Here is a 15,350-nt window from a genome sequence, read left to right as displayed (position 1 = left end):
TCCAATTTCACTCCAACTTGCTCCATTTCTTTTCCAATCCCTCAATTCATCAAGCACAACTAATTAACACACAATTAGGTAAAATTTATCTTCACTTTTCTTTTTGGAACTTTAAGCCAACAATGGTACGCTAACTCCATGATTTTTCCTACTTAATTTTCTCTCCATAATTCATTAATTCTTACACCAAAAACTATTATTTCTTAATCAAATCACCTAGAATAACATCCCATTCTTCCTCATTATTCACTTAGAGAATTCGGCTATTGATGGGTTCCAAACCTTTGGTGGTTTTCTTCACTTGTTTTCATGCTACACATCATTAATCACCTAAAAACACTAACATACCTAAAAATCAAACCAATCCAAGATCATTCTCTCTCCATACCCATTTTGATCAGCCATGATTTCATCATGAAAATATGTAATTTAACCATGAAAATTAAGGGAAAATGCATGGGTAAGGTAAATCACTAGCAAAATCAAAGAAATTTTACCTTTACTTGATCAAATCCTTGAATTCCAACACTTTCTCTTTGATTTTTCCCACCTAGGGTTTGTTCTTCCTTGGTTTCTCTTTTCTTCTGGTTTGGCTGATCACTATGGGAGAAATGGGCTGATTTTTTGCCTTTTTATAAAGAAATAATAAAACAATAAAAACATGACACATGGCATTTCCTTATTAGTTCAAATTTTAAATATTTGACTTTTAATTCTTTAATTCTCCACCACACATTTCTCATGTTTATCCATTTGCATGATGAATAAAATCCCTTGGTCTGGACAAATGTCGAGGTGAAAATTTATCGATTTGCCCCGAGATGGCAAAATTACCATTTCGCCCCTATACTCCAAATTATACCGAAATTAAAATTTTTCACTTCTAAACCTCAAATCATACTCCAATACTCAAATCATACTCCAATAAGTCAGATAAGGCCAAAAAATCTTTTCTAAAAATTCTCATTTTATCCCCAAATGGCAAATGACCATTTTACCCTTATATAGTGAAAATTTCGGTTTGACTCCAAATTGATTCTCGAACTTCGAATTACCATTTTGAGTCATCCCTGAACTGTGAAACTCTTAATTTCACCTTAAAATTCCTATTTGAACTAGTTCGAGGCTTAATCGACTTAATGATACCATTATGGGCAATATCGTCTTTTAACGATTTCTTGAACTTCCTAAATATGCAAACATTCTATTGAGCATGTAAATGACATCATACTTATTTTATAGAACAGGGTTTGACATTAATGGATTGGTGCAATCTCCTTGTTTGATGTTTTCAACTATGCCATCTTAGTTTTATTTTTAATTTTGTTCGAAGACTAGAAAAATATTAAGTTTTGGGTCGTGATAACTCTATTATATAGAGTTATTTAGCCACATTTTGGGATGTTAATGTAGCTAAGTCATTGTGTTTTAAATAGTTTTTAAATAGCTTTTATGTTTTTAGTGATTAATTTAAAGCATGTTAACTTAGTTTAATTCAAGTAAATCTAGCTCATTTTCATGTTGAAAGTCTTATTTTAAGCCAATATTGATTTAGTCCTTATGTTTGTAGGTTTTCAAATGTATAAAGTTAAACAGTGATGAACTATGCAATGGAGACTAAGTCCAAATTTTCACTAAACATATTGTGGTAATTTAGACATAACCTAAGATGCAAAGATTCAATCAATGTGATTCTTTGACCATTGAAAAGCAGAGAGGAAGACCTACAACATTCATGTTTACCATTTCACCAAATCAGCCTCAAGGTAGGAGAAAATGGTGTTGCAAGATGAGGTACTGTAGCAGTTTACACCAAGGCAATACAAAGAGCAAAGTCGCGGCCTTGCAAGACTCAAGGTCGCAGCACCCTAGGGAGTAACACTGCTCCCATACAAAATCCTGAGAGCTCAGCATCGTGGTGCTCAGGGATGAAGACTATGGTACTTTGATGTGTTTCAATAGAACTAAACTATTCAAGATTTCAATTTTCAAGGATTTTTGGTGGCTATAAATATGTGATTTTCAGTAGCTGAAAGGGGGAGTCTAAGACAGGAAAGAAATGATAGCTAGAGAGAAAAGAAAAAAGGTTCTACAAAGGAAAGAAACAATAAGAAAGTGAAGAGGATTGAAGATCAAGAGTCAACTGTAGCCTTGTTATTCATTTTAGTTTTTCATTTCTTTCTTATTCTACTGTTGTAGAAATTATTTATTCTCTTGAAAGTGTGATGTTTGCTGAAGAAATGATGATGAACTAATCTCTTTTTCTAGGATTATGGTTTATTTAAATATGTAGTTCGATTATACGATTTTTCTTTGCTTAGTATTAATGGGCATTGTACGCTTTATTCAAATCCATGTTAAATGCTTTTCTCTACTTGATCACCAATTGAAATAATTAGATTTTCTAAATGCAACTTGATAGAAGGAGTTTAAACTAGACCATTGTTTTGGGTAGCTTATGTTTGATTCACTTAGAGGTTAAGTGACTTATTTGTATTTAAGATAGACATATACCTAAATACCTTAGGCAACCAAATTAAAACATAAACTTAAAGAGCTTTTCTTAACTAATTTACATAGACATATGGGATTAATTTTGAAAACTGTGTGTGCCAAGAATCTCAACAAAGACTTGTACATAAAATTGGTTTTTAGGTTAGCCATATACCCCATTAATTTAAGTTTAAAGAAAAAGACTATGTTTAAATGAAATATTGAAAAACACCATGATCTTAAGTCTTTACAATAATAGTTTCTTTAGTAAAAAAAAATTCATTCATATCTTTAGTTCAGTTTAAATAGAAAATTTTACTTTAATTTACTATTAAAAATCGATTGCTTGGATAGGAAAAATTTTGTTATAGATTTAATACTTAGTATAACTTTAAGAGCAAATCTCTGTGGGAAACAATACTCGACTTACTTCCATAAAACTTGAGCTATACGAATACTTGTGTATACAAAATCAACAACAAAATTTGAGTTTATGAAACTCATCTTTGCTAGTACAATGTCAAGGCATAGCACTCCCAATCCTTAGAAAAGGACTTTTCTTATTCATTGATGTGGATTACCATTGAAAGCTATGGATTACCATTGAAAGCTGCACAAGGATCCTTGGAAAGCTTTGATTTGCAACAACCAAGCTAATGTGGTTGAGCTTTTTAAAGGCTATTTTGGTGGTTTAACAAAAGATTTATCAACCTTTATAATTTAGGTAATATGATATGATCATATAGCTTTATTTTATATTTTGATTTGGCGTTCATTACGGAATGAATGTGATCCTAGGAAAGTGAGGTGCGTTTTATTTGTTTATTTTCTTTTGCTATGATTTTTTGTTTCTATTTGATGAATAACTAGTCTTCCCCTTCCATATCCACTCACAGAGTTTTCGTGACTTACACGTTAGTTTTCCATATTTTTGTTACAGATCAGTGGTAGCTCACCAGCCACCAAAGTCACGATGATGTGATTGGTTCTTCTTTCAATAGGTCATATAGGAGCCCTTTTGAATCCTAGAGAATCGGGTCATGTTTCGCTTGACGAGTCGGTCTTTATTACTCTTGTTTATAAATACTTGTTTATGTTGACTGTTGAGCCATTAAATGGCATTATTTTTATATGGAAATGTATAAATGTTATAAATGATGGCCTAAGGGCCCATATGATCACCAAAGGTGCATTCTAATGATGTCATGAAATGTATATGTATGTTTACAGATGCTATTAATGAAATGCATTAACACACTTTATGTTAAGAAGTTTCATAATTGTGTACTGATGCGTATGTATGGATGTATGTACTCATTGTGATAAATGCTTTTATAGATGATGATGGTGGCTAATAAGCCCACATATGAATGAATGATGATTAAGAAGCTTATTAGGGCCTAGTGTGCCATATCCACGTAAGATCAAATGCCAATCACAATCCTCCAAAAAATGAGATTTGACAAATATCTATGAATACATTGCAACCAACCTCTGCAAAAGAAAGAATTATCACTAAAGTTCCTTTCACAATAATTTTTACTAATAAGCCCTTTCAAAATACTATTATTTGTTATGGGCTTTATGGATAAATAATTTTCACTATCACATCCAACTCATATGATATCAATTCCTGATTTTCATTCTTGTTGGATTTTGAAAAAATATTTTTTTCCAAATATCTGGTTTTTTAAATTGATGCGGTTTTTTTATTAGTTTTCAAGAGTATAATTGATTAGGATTATTATAATTTTACAAGGTTTTTTTGGGTTTCTCTTTCAAGACTTGTTTGTCCCTTTCTTCTCTAATTTTTCCGCTTTAGTTTTTCTCTTCATCATTTTCTTCCTCATTTTCTTTATTTTTTTTCTTGTTTCTTTTTATTTTCTCAACTTATTTATCTTTCAAATGAAATCTCTAATTTTTTTACTATATTTGTTATTTTTATTTTTACTTTAAACTTTTTTGCATGTAACTAATTTATATATATATATATTTAATTTTTCAACTTACTTTGTTTTTAATAGGAGAAATAGCACCATTTGTGAATTTTGATTTGTGTTTTCAATATGGTAGTAGTCTCCAAGTTAACTTGAAAGATACCCATCAACAAGGGCAGAGCCTCCTTTCTTTTTGGGGGGACCATGGCCCCTCCAAAAAATTTAAAAAAAATTTTATATTATATAAAATTTTTAAAATTTTTATATTATATAAAATTTTTAAAATTTTTTATATATTTCTTTAACCGTCCCTTTAAAATAATTTTTTATTTAATAATTAATACAAATAAAAAATAAAAAAATGATTTCACATGTCTCAATTTTAAAGTTTTTTTTGTTTTTTTCTCTCAACTTATATTATTATTTTTATTTGTATTTGTTTATTTTTTTTCATTTCTTTTCTATTTGTTCATATGTTTTAAATTTCGATAGATTATCTTCTTTGAATTTCTACGAACCATCAACCTTATTTTTTTCTTTTTTGTTATGTGACATGTGGATTCTATCTTCTACTAGCCATATTCTTCTTTTTTCGTATATATGGATTTTATTTTCTATGATTTTAATATTTAAAAATTAATAAATTATTATGTAATTTTTAAATATAAGTTGTAGTGTTGCACTTTTGCTTAAAATTTCATTAATGTATCATTTTTTTATTAATCCTGATTATGTAAAAGCAAATTATCTTGAATATACCTTTTTTTTATATGTTTTACATTTATATTTAGTTGAAAGGAAATTATCTTGAATATATAGTTTTTTGTCACGACCCGGAACTCCCCATCGAGCCCGTGACAATCGCCGCGAAGTCTCGACAAACATTCTTCACTCCGAATGTCGATCGAAACCTCGCAAGGCTCTCGTAACAGCTTTCGCACTTCCCCGGTGAGCAATAGTTATCAAATAATCAAAATACGAAAGATTACAAATCATTTCCAAATCATAACATAACATTTTTTTTTTTTTGCTCACAAGGGCATTTTTGTCATTTTTATCGAAAACCTCGAAACTTGCTAAAAATGTAGTAAGTAAGCCGAAAATATATATTTAATGATTTAAAAAAAATTAAGTATCTAAAACGTTCATTTGAAAGCAAATTGTTGACAACTAGTACTATTCAAAAATAATAAATAAAATATTATATTTTCTCATAAAATAATTTTTTATAGAAATATTCGTAAATAAGTTTTCGCACATGAAAGTAAAGTAAAAATTGTATGAATAGAAATACAGATAACCAAAATATAAGTTTTGATCTGCAATGACACGTGGGCTCCGATTGACCAAGAGGATGTAAGACTGTGAACTCTTACTTTCTATAATGCAGTTCCGAGCTTAGTTCTCGTCCTACTCGACTATCTACAAACTGTCCTGAGCCTGAAAAATGTATAGGAAGAAGGGGTGAGATTTTATAATCTCAGTGAGTAAACAGATACCATCAAAAGTATCTAAAGCCGAGTAAATGGAGACAATTAAAATAAGTCATCATACTGTAATTTCATTACCTTTCAGTTCATTTCAACCAAATAAAATCAATCCATATAAATCGAGTAATCAACTTGGCTTATGAATTTCTTAAAACTTTGGCTCGTGCCAAAACTCATACTCAGTGATACCTTGCGCAGGGCATCCAACCGAGTCCGCCAAGGCTGTTAAAATTTCATATACACTTAAAATATATTTTTAGTTTGAGAAAAATACAGCCGTTCCTTGGCATTGGCTGAGTTCCCCTTCACGTGGTGGTTTGGCGTGAAGTGAACCCTAAGCTTTACCCCAGGAGATACCCTACGCGCCTCTCCGTTCGAGGTAATAATATAATAGAGTTTACCGTGCCCCTCTAATAGGCTGGTCCACGGAACCCCCTCTGCAGTAAATAATTAATATATACTCCACCAATTTAATAAAATTCATTCTAGCATGACATGGCAATTTATCGCAATCTAGCCTCTCAAGGCTGAATACACAATACAAATAATTCTGACACCAATATCAATTTAGCCATTCATGCTCATATATTTTCATAAGCCATTCAATTTAAAACCATAAATTTACAACACAAGCAGACAGTCTCCAATTACTCTATTTTCAAAACCAGTATTCGATTTTTCAGCAAATTTATAAAATCATTTTATAAAATCACAATTTCTCCTAAAACATAGCAATTTACCATTTAAACCCATTTTTCATAAAATCACACAGTTGTATAAAACTACTATAGATAATTAAGACGATAATAAGTTTACTCACTATGTCTAGAATGCAGACTTTCGAAGCACTCTGTCTACTGGTCCTCGGATGCAATTTCCTTGCCTTTACTGGAGGACTCACCACCTTGACACAGTACAAAATCGAAAATTTCACTAAGTTGGTACTAAATCAAAATTAAACTAATTTGGACTACCAATGCATGATATGGAATGCAAAAATGCGCTAGTAACTATCTAAATCCGATATTAGCCTAATTCGTCTTATCACCCGATTAAATTCCTAACGGGTTCGTTTAAACTCCAATTTAATTCTTTTCAGTTTCTATACCTCAATTGCACCCAAATTAACTTAATGTCCCTCAGTGTGTTGCAAATTATCAGTCCCAATAGTAAATTACGAAAATACCCCTAGTGGGTAAAAATTCGTATTTTTGCTCCGAAAATTCCCATTATTTTTCTAGGCTCATAATTCATTATTCCTTAACCAATTCTCCTAGAATAAAATCAAACTCATCCTCACTCACTACATGGTAAATTCAGCCATTAATGGTTGGGGGAGAAAATAAATTCTTTTCTTCTTGTTTTGTTTCTAAATATGTTAAACTAACTAAAAACACTAACATAAATTAAAATCAAATAAATCCAACAACTTTCTCTCTCCTAACCCATTTTTCAGAATTGAATTCATCATGAAAACATGTAATTTAATCATGGAAAATAAAGAGAAATGCTTGGGAATAAGAAAACTCAAGCTTAATAGAAAAAATCTCACCTTTTTCACTTAATTTCCTTGAAAATTCACACTTTTTCTTTGATTTTCTCTCTCTAGGGTTTTGTTTTCTCCTTTCTCTCTCTTGTTTCTTGCTTGGCCGAATGTTGAAGAAGAAGAATGGGTGGGCTGATTTTTTTTTATGCATTTTTATTGTTTAATGAAATAATATTATTTAATTCATATTTTAAATATTTTATTAATTCATTTCTTTTTTCTAGCCATCCACTTGTCCTATTTTCTTTCACCATGCATTCCCTTTGACTTATCCAAGTCTTAAGTGATATTTCCAGATTTTTCCAAAGTTTTGGTGGAGCAAATTTTTCAAAATTACACTTTTGCCCCTGAACTTTTCAAAAATTACATTTTTACCCCAAAAATTGAAAATTTTCCATAATGCATAATTTTCACTCCTCATACTCATTTCACACTCCAAATAATTAAATTTGATCAAAATCCTTTCAAAAAATTAAATTTTCGATTCCGAATGGTAAAATTACCATTTTACCCTTTTACTCCAAATCATACCGAAATTAAAAATTTTCACTTCTAAACCTCAAATCTTACTCCAATAAGTCAAATGGGGCCAAAAATCTTTTCTAAAAATTTCCATTTTGTCCTCAGGTGGCAAATGACCATTTTACCCCTGGATAGCGAAAATTCCAGTTTGACTCCAAATTGATCCTCGAACTCCGAATCACCATATGAACCCATTCTGAGACTTTAAAATTCTTAATTTCATTGTAAATTCTCTATTTGATCTAGTTCGAGGCTTAAATCAACTTTATTGTACCTCTAGGTACAATACCGACTTTTGTAAATTTTTCGAAACTCTCCTAGCATGCAAACATACTATCCATCACATGTATGTCATGATAAATATTTTTATAGAGTCGAGCTTGTCATCTTCTCCCCCACTTGGATCAACCATATGATCCTCCTTCTTGATTGACTTCGACATCCGACTAAATATTAATATTTTAATATTATTTTATTAATAAAATATTATTTTATTCTAAAAATTTTTATCTTGTCTCCTTGGTACCAAAAATACCTTATTATGCCTCACTTGACTTCCAAATCGCCTTTTATCTCACAAATTCTCCTCCGATAAAATTATTATTATTTTATTATTATTTTTTTCACTTGCGAAACATTTTATCCTAAACTACTCCTTTCGTCTTTTATCACTTCTAAACATTTTAATTGACCTCAATTTACATTCGATCAACTTTATTTATCACCATATCAAAGTATGGGGTATTTCATTTTTAAACAATCTTGATCATATAAAAGGAAATTATCTATCATGTATATTGTATTTAACTATTTAGTTTTATATTTGGTATTATAAGTTTAAATAGAAATAAAATAAGAATATTAAAAGTTGACTGCATTAATTTTTTTTCAAGTTTGATTAAAATATGAGTAAGTTGAAAATAATTGACAAATTTTTTTTAAAAAAAATTGTGCAAATCATCCAAATGATTCTACACTTAAGCCACCAAGCCTCAATACTTCAACTCATAAATAAGAATAATGTGAATCGTAACATCTAAGACTCAATCCTAAAGAAATGAATGTTTTTCAATATATAATTAATAATTGATGAATTTGAATCCAGGACATATGGTTGAGCACAACTTTTGAACTATTATAACTCTTTTTTTTTCTTAATTTTCATGTCACATAAAATTATTTTTTATTATCAATTTTTTGATTGTTAGTTAAGTTCAACATATTAATTTTTAAAATTTTAAACCCTTAGTTTTCTATTTTTGTCCCTTATAACTAGACTTGGCAATTTTGAATACGACACGTTAACACGACACGAGAAGACACGGGTTAAACAGATTTTGGGTTTAGTATTAAGGTGTTTCATGTCTAATCGTGTCAAATACATTAAGACACGAAAATTTTCATATCTTAACGTATCTGACACGACAAACACATTTAAAATATGTTTAAACACGTTTACTTAATCGTGTTATCGTGTTTAAACGTATATACGTAACACATTTATTAACCTATTAAAAATTAATAGCTAAAAACTATTTTAACCTTATATAAATAATTTTAAATAATTATTTTAATAAGTTTTTTAAATTTTATAAAGGGTATAATGTAATTATACATGCTCAATCCTAATTTTTAACTTTTAGTAATTATTTGATGTTATTATTATTATTGTTTTATTATAATTATTTTTATAATTATAGATTTTAAATTTAAATAATAAAATTATATTTAATTGTAAATATTTTTATTTAATTATGTTAAACGTGTTAATCGTGTTAAACGTGTTATTAATCATATCGTGTCGTATATTAACACGTTTAATAAACGTGTTAATCGTGTCGTGTCGTGTTACACATGTATTAAACTTATACTTGTACGTGTTTTAAATTTAAGACACGAATGTTAAATGTATCGTGTTCGTATTTAGCCTTAACGTATTTCGTGTCTAATCGTGTCTGACATGTTTACGACACGTTAATACAAAATGTTAGGTCTACTTTTAACAAAAGTTGGTTAGCTCCGCCCCTAATCATTAAAATATCTATTAATTTTTGGACATTTATCTTTACAAATTAAAATGTGATTTCATGTTTGTAAATGATACATTTGTTCACCATTTATTTTTAGACAATTATCTTTATTATTAATATAAATTAATTTTATATTTTATTCATATATCAAATAATTATGTCTTAAAGGCATAAGGATTACACTTTAATAATAAAATAAAAGAAAAGGAGAGAGATTGCCCTTTTTCTCTTGGACTGATATTTAGACTTGGCCTAATGAATGTTTCAAGATTGGACATAAACCAAGGAACTTGGGTCAGATTTCGACAGCAGTCGACTCTATCTCCCCTTAATAGGTCCTCTTTGTTGTTCTTCCTTTTTTTTTTTTTTTTTGTCATTTCTCTCAATCTTAATTGAGCCTCTTGCTCTCTTTTTCACTCTCCACGTTGCTCCCTCTGTTGTCACTTGCGCTAGGTTCATCGTCGGCGCACAACAACTCTCTCACTCTCTCTTCTTCTCTTTTCCTTCTCTCTTTGCTTTCTTCTCTTTCTCTTCCCCTTTATTTCTCTCTCTCTCTCTTTTTTTTTTTTTTTCCTAGCCAAGTAAAAAAAAATTATCCAGTGGCAATCAATTGAGCTCAATTGATGATTGCTGCCATTGAAATCGAGTTGGATTGAGTGAGCTATCCAAAAACGATAACCCTCCTCCATTCCTGATATTACTAACACAAATAATTAAATCTTAAAGAAAAGAAAAAAAAAAAAAAAAACAAACTACTCTTTCTACATCCTTTCCTTCCTAAAAAAACCATGTTCACGGATCGCTTACTTTGACTTTTCTCTCTGCTTTCGGCACATTAATGGATCCCCCTATAAATTTGTCGAGGTGCAGTTGTGAAAGTCAAATACATTTATTTTCTGCTGCAATTTCTACCATCAAAAAACGATTTACGCAGGGAGCGACTCCTTCAATTTTCAGTGAATACAATTCCAGCCTGGTCAAGCGACAAGTCATTATCTGTCCATGCCCTCCAATGGAGGACTGGGAAGTGCCACTTGGATCATAAAAGACAAAATTTTTAAAGCATTAATAAAAACTAAAGGCTTTTCCTTTTGAAGAAATCTTCACTTTTTACGTACGTAAATTCATTATCTAATAAATACATTTATTGAAATCCATCTGCGTTGTCTTTTTATTAAATTTGACCTGATATATTAATATAGAGCTAAGCTATTACTTATTTTTATACATAACTTAGAGTCTAAAATCTTCATCAGTATATTTATAAGTTGGTTTTATGTTCTTGATTTAATTAAATATTAAGAAATAATACTTTAAAAAACTCACAAAAATTTTTATTTTTCAATTGTGTTCAATAAAGTTTTTTATTTTTTATTTTACATTAAATAGGTCTTAACGATTAATTATTGATTAATTGTCATTAGTTTAAATGTTACTTGTCATTTTTATGTCACGTGGTGTTGAGTGAAATGCCACAAATACTATGTGATTATGTTGTTATGTCATATTAATATATCACATCTTTATCCATTATTATATGTCAATATGTCACATCAACTTCACATAATATAAAATAATAAATAGTATTTTGATTAATAACATTTAATCAATTGTTAATCTTAAAGATTTATTTGACTCAAAATAATAAATAAAAATAAAAATATAAGAATTTGATTAGATACAATAAACGAATAAGACTATATTTGAAATTTTCTTAATAATTCAAGAGGTTTTGTTAGATATTATGATTAAATACTAAGCTGATTTTATACCTTTATGCTACCTTTTTATTCTCCCATCTCTTATTTTGTTGATTTTATTTCAAATGTTTGAAACTGTCAAATTTTTTGAATAGTAACACTTTTACATTTTCTAAAATAAAAATAAATTTTTACACATTATTTTCTTTTTTATTTTGAACTGAATAGGCACATAATCATTAAATAACTTATTATGTAATTAAAGTATTAAACTATACTATCAATTAAGAAATAAGAAATAGAAAACCTATTCTTTAGTTTATTACCTAGATGTCCTAAAGGGGATGTCTCAACAATTAATACCCCTCAAACAGATTTGAAAGTCACAAATTCAAATCTGGAATAAAAAAAAAAGATCATTTTTATGGAATGGGAGAAAAGCAATTTTATTATATAATCCAGAATTATATGTATGGAAAAGAAACACTCTTGAATGTCTACTTTGCATTTTTTTAGATTGAATTTAATCAATTTTGACAGTAATTTTTTTATGAAAATATGTGAAATTAAAATCTTTTAAAAGAATAAGATTTAAAGATTTTGAATAGAGGATTGTTCAAAATTAAGAGATTGAAATTTTAACTGCAAATTTGAAATTGTAGGTAATGATCAAAGTTTTTTTTGGATGGAAGAAAAAGAGAAAATGAAGAATGAATTTAGAAGGATATATATATATATATATATATATATATATATATATACATAATTACTTAAGGAGATAGATTGTGAAGGAGTAAAAGGGGACCCATCATTGCTTAATTAATGAGAAAAAAAGCTAAAGCGCGAAATTGCTGGAGACGGATACACCAAAAGAGATCTTATTGGTGTAAGGAAGGATTTAGTTACAACTCGGACACTGGGGAGTTAAGAAAATTAATTTCGAGTTAAGTGAGCGTTGAGTGACGCGCGTCCTCATTTAATCCTCCCATCTGCCCCCTTCATTGCTTTTGGTCCCGTTGCCTTTAAATCCCCCTTCCTCCCTCTCACCTAATATACCCAACCTCTTCTCCTCTCTCCCTCACCCACAAACAACAATTTTCCCCCTTCTTTCTCTTGTCTTTGTTCCTCCTTGTGTCTCACTCTGCTTAGCAGAAATGCCTCCGACCTTGCCAGATTTCTCTAGCTCAGTTAAGCTTAAGTATGTTAAGCTTGGTTACCAATACCTCGTCAATCACATTCTCACACTTACGCTTATACCTGTTATGGCTGGAATTCTTGTTGAAGTTCTTCGTTTAGGCCCCAAAGAGATTGTTAACCTATGGAACTCGCTCCACTTTGATCTTGTTCAAATCTTGTGCTCTTCTTTCCTTATCATCTTCATCGCCACTGTTTACTTCATGTCCAAGCCAAGAAGCATCTACCTTGTGGATTATGCATGCTACAAACCTCCCGTTACTTGCCGGGTTCCCTTTGCCACCTTCATGGAGCACTCCAGGCTGATCTTGAGCAACAATCCTAAGAGCGTCGAGTTTCAGATGAGGATTCTTGAAAGGTCTGGTCTCGGTGAAGAGACTTGTTTGCCTCCTGCTATTCATTACATCCCTCCAACTCCAACCATGGAAGCTGCAAGAGGCGAGGCTGAGATTGTTATTTTCTCAGCTATGGATTCTTTGTTCAAGAAAACGGGGCTGAAACCTAAAGACATAGATATTCTTATTGTCAATTGCAGCCTCTTTTCTCCAACGCCATCTTTGTCTGCTATGGTGATCAACAAATACAAGCTGAGGAGTAACATAAAAAGCTTCAATCTTTCCGGAATGGGATGCAGTGCAGGGCTTATCTCCATTGATTTAGCTCGCGATCTTCTCCAAGTACACCCTAATTCTAATGCAGTTGTTGTGAGCACAGAGATAATCACTCCAAACTACTACAAAGGAAATGAAAGAGCGATGCTCCTTCCCAACTGTCTCTTCCGTATGGGTGGAGCTGCGATCCTCCTATCGAACCGTCGCTCTGAGAGGTGGCGTGCCAAGTACCGCCTTGTGCACGTTGTTCGAACCCACAAAGGTGCTGATGACAAGGCCTATCGATGCGTGTTTGAAGAAGAGGACAAAGAAGGCAAAGTTGGGATATCTTTATCTAAAGATCTCATGGCTATTGCTGGAGAGGCTTTAAAATCTAACATTACCACCATCGGGCCTTTGGTTCTTCCAGCATCTGAACAGCTCCTATTTCTTCTCACTCTCATTGGCCGTAAAATCTTCAACCCCAAGTGGAAGCCTTATATTCCAGACTTCAAGCAGGCGTTTGAGCACTTTTGCATCCATGCTGGTGGGCGAGCAGTCATAGATGAATTGCAAAAGAACCTGCAGCTTTCCGCAGAGCACGTTGAGGCATCCAGGATGGCATTGCATAGATTCGGAAATACATCGTCGTCATCATTGTGGTATGAAATGAGCTACATTGAAGCGAAGGGGAGGATGAAAAGGGGTGATAGGATTTGGCAAATAGCTTTTGGAAGTGGATTCAAGTGTAACAGTGCAGTATGGAAGTGCAACAGGACCATCAAAACCCCAACAGACGGGCCTTGGGCGGATTGCATTGATAGGTACCCCGTTCATATCCCTGAAGTTGTCAAGCTCTAGGCTACAAGAAAATGGGTTGAATGATAGGTTAGCTTCTTTGGTTTCAGTAATTTGCTAAAATCATGAAGTTCTGATCCTTCTGGATCTCTGCATTTATATTTCTCCTGTGTATTTTTCATAACATCTACTCATTTGTCTCTGCCATACTGTATCCTTTTCCATTTTTCTTTTCTTCTCTTTTCAAATCATGAATTTGCATAGATACCTCATATGATGCTTATTTATGTATCAATTAATGTACCCCATGAAGGGGAAAAACAGTTTGGAGACAACAGGTTGGATTAGCCCTTGAAATAAACCTGGAGTGTTAATAGAAAATGCTATTCGTGTTCTGATTGTACACGGAAAAAAGAAATTGGTATAGCTAAATTCGTAGATCATCATAAGACTGTGGTCTGGTTTCCAGGGTTTTCCATTTCTATCTTTTTTATTGCTTTTGTGTTGTCCCTGTAGGGTCCCCTTATTAATGCTTGTTACTATCTGTGTAGTTGTCAACCAGTCTATCGGCCGGGTCTTAATTTCTTGGTAATTAATAGGCCTTAAGAGCATCTAGCTGTAAGTTGTTGATTCTACTGAAATTCATCATTGACATCGAAGCAAAGCACGAGAGGAAAGAAAAAAAAAATCTAATGTCAACATAAAACACACAGCAAAATCACTTATTACAACTTCAGACAAAGAGCTTCGAAGAGTTAATGATGTGATGTTTGGTCCTGTTGAGAGCATTCTTTTATCTTTGTGATATAATGACTTACCGGATACGTCGGGTTAAATTGGCTATTTGGTGCACTCTCTTAATTTTCTAGACTGTATTTTCCATAGACGTAATACCTATCGACAGGAAAGGATTCAATTCAAGTCATTTACTGTTTTTGCTGGCAAATAGCCTAGTGATACAGTTTTTAATAGACACTGCCATTTTTAACTTTCACTAGGGAAAAGCAGATGGCAGAAGAGGAGTATTTTAACTGTTCTGTAATACTTTTT

At 31.4% G+C, this 15,350-nt stretch overlaps 1 protein-coding gene and 1 long non-coding RNA gene across 2 annotated transcripts; one reads left to right on the top strand and one right to left on the bottom strand.

Moving 5' to 3' along the window:
- Nucleotides 1–5,693: 5,693 nt before the first annotated feature.
- LOC148764227 (uncharacterized) lies at nt 5,694–7,595 on the bottom strand. Its single transcript, XR_016024431.1, has 3 exons — nt 7,473–7,595; nt 6,741–6,824; nt 5,694–5,870 (listed from the first exon to the last, which is right to left on the bottom strand). It is a non-coding gene; the product is annotated as an uncharacterized LOC148764227 (long non-coding RNA).
- A 5,160-nt stretch (nt 7,596–12,755) lies between these two features.
- On the top strand, nt 12,756–14,768 carry LOC18609267 (3-ketoacyl-CoA synthase 6). The gene has a single exon (XM_007044294.3). It carries the CDS (start codon nt 12,873–12,875, stop codon nt 14,361–14,363), a length of 1,491 nt encoding a protein of 496 aa, XP_007044356.3. The 5' UTR covers nt 12,756–12,872; the 3' UTR covers nt 14,364–14,768.
- The last annotated feature ends 582 nt before the right edge of the window (nt 14,769–15,350 follow it).

Source organism: Theobroma cacao, chromosome 2 (genome assembly GCF_053813885.1).
Source record: "Theobroma cacao isolate CCN51 chromosome 2, ASM5381388v1, whole genome shotgun sequence".
Taxonomy (NCBI): domain Eukaryota; kingdom Viridiplantae; phylum Streptophyta; class Magnoliopsida; order Malvales; family Malvaceae; genus Theobroma; species Theobroma cacao.
The sequence above is the reverse complement of the archived record's forward strand: the minus strand, read 5'-3'. Positions and strand labels throughout refer to the sequence as shown.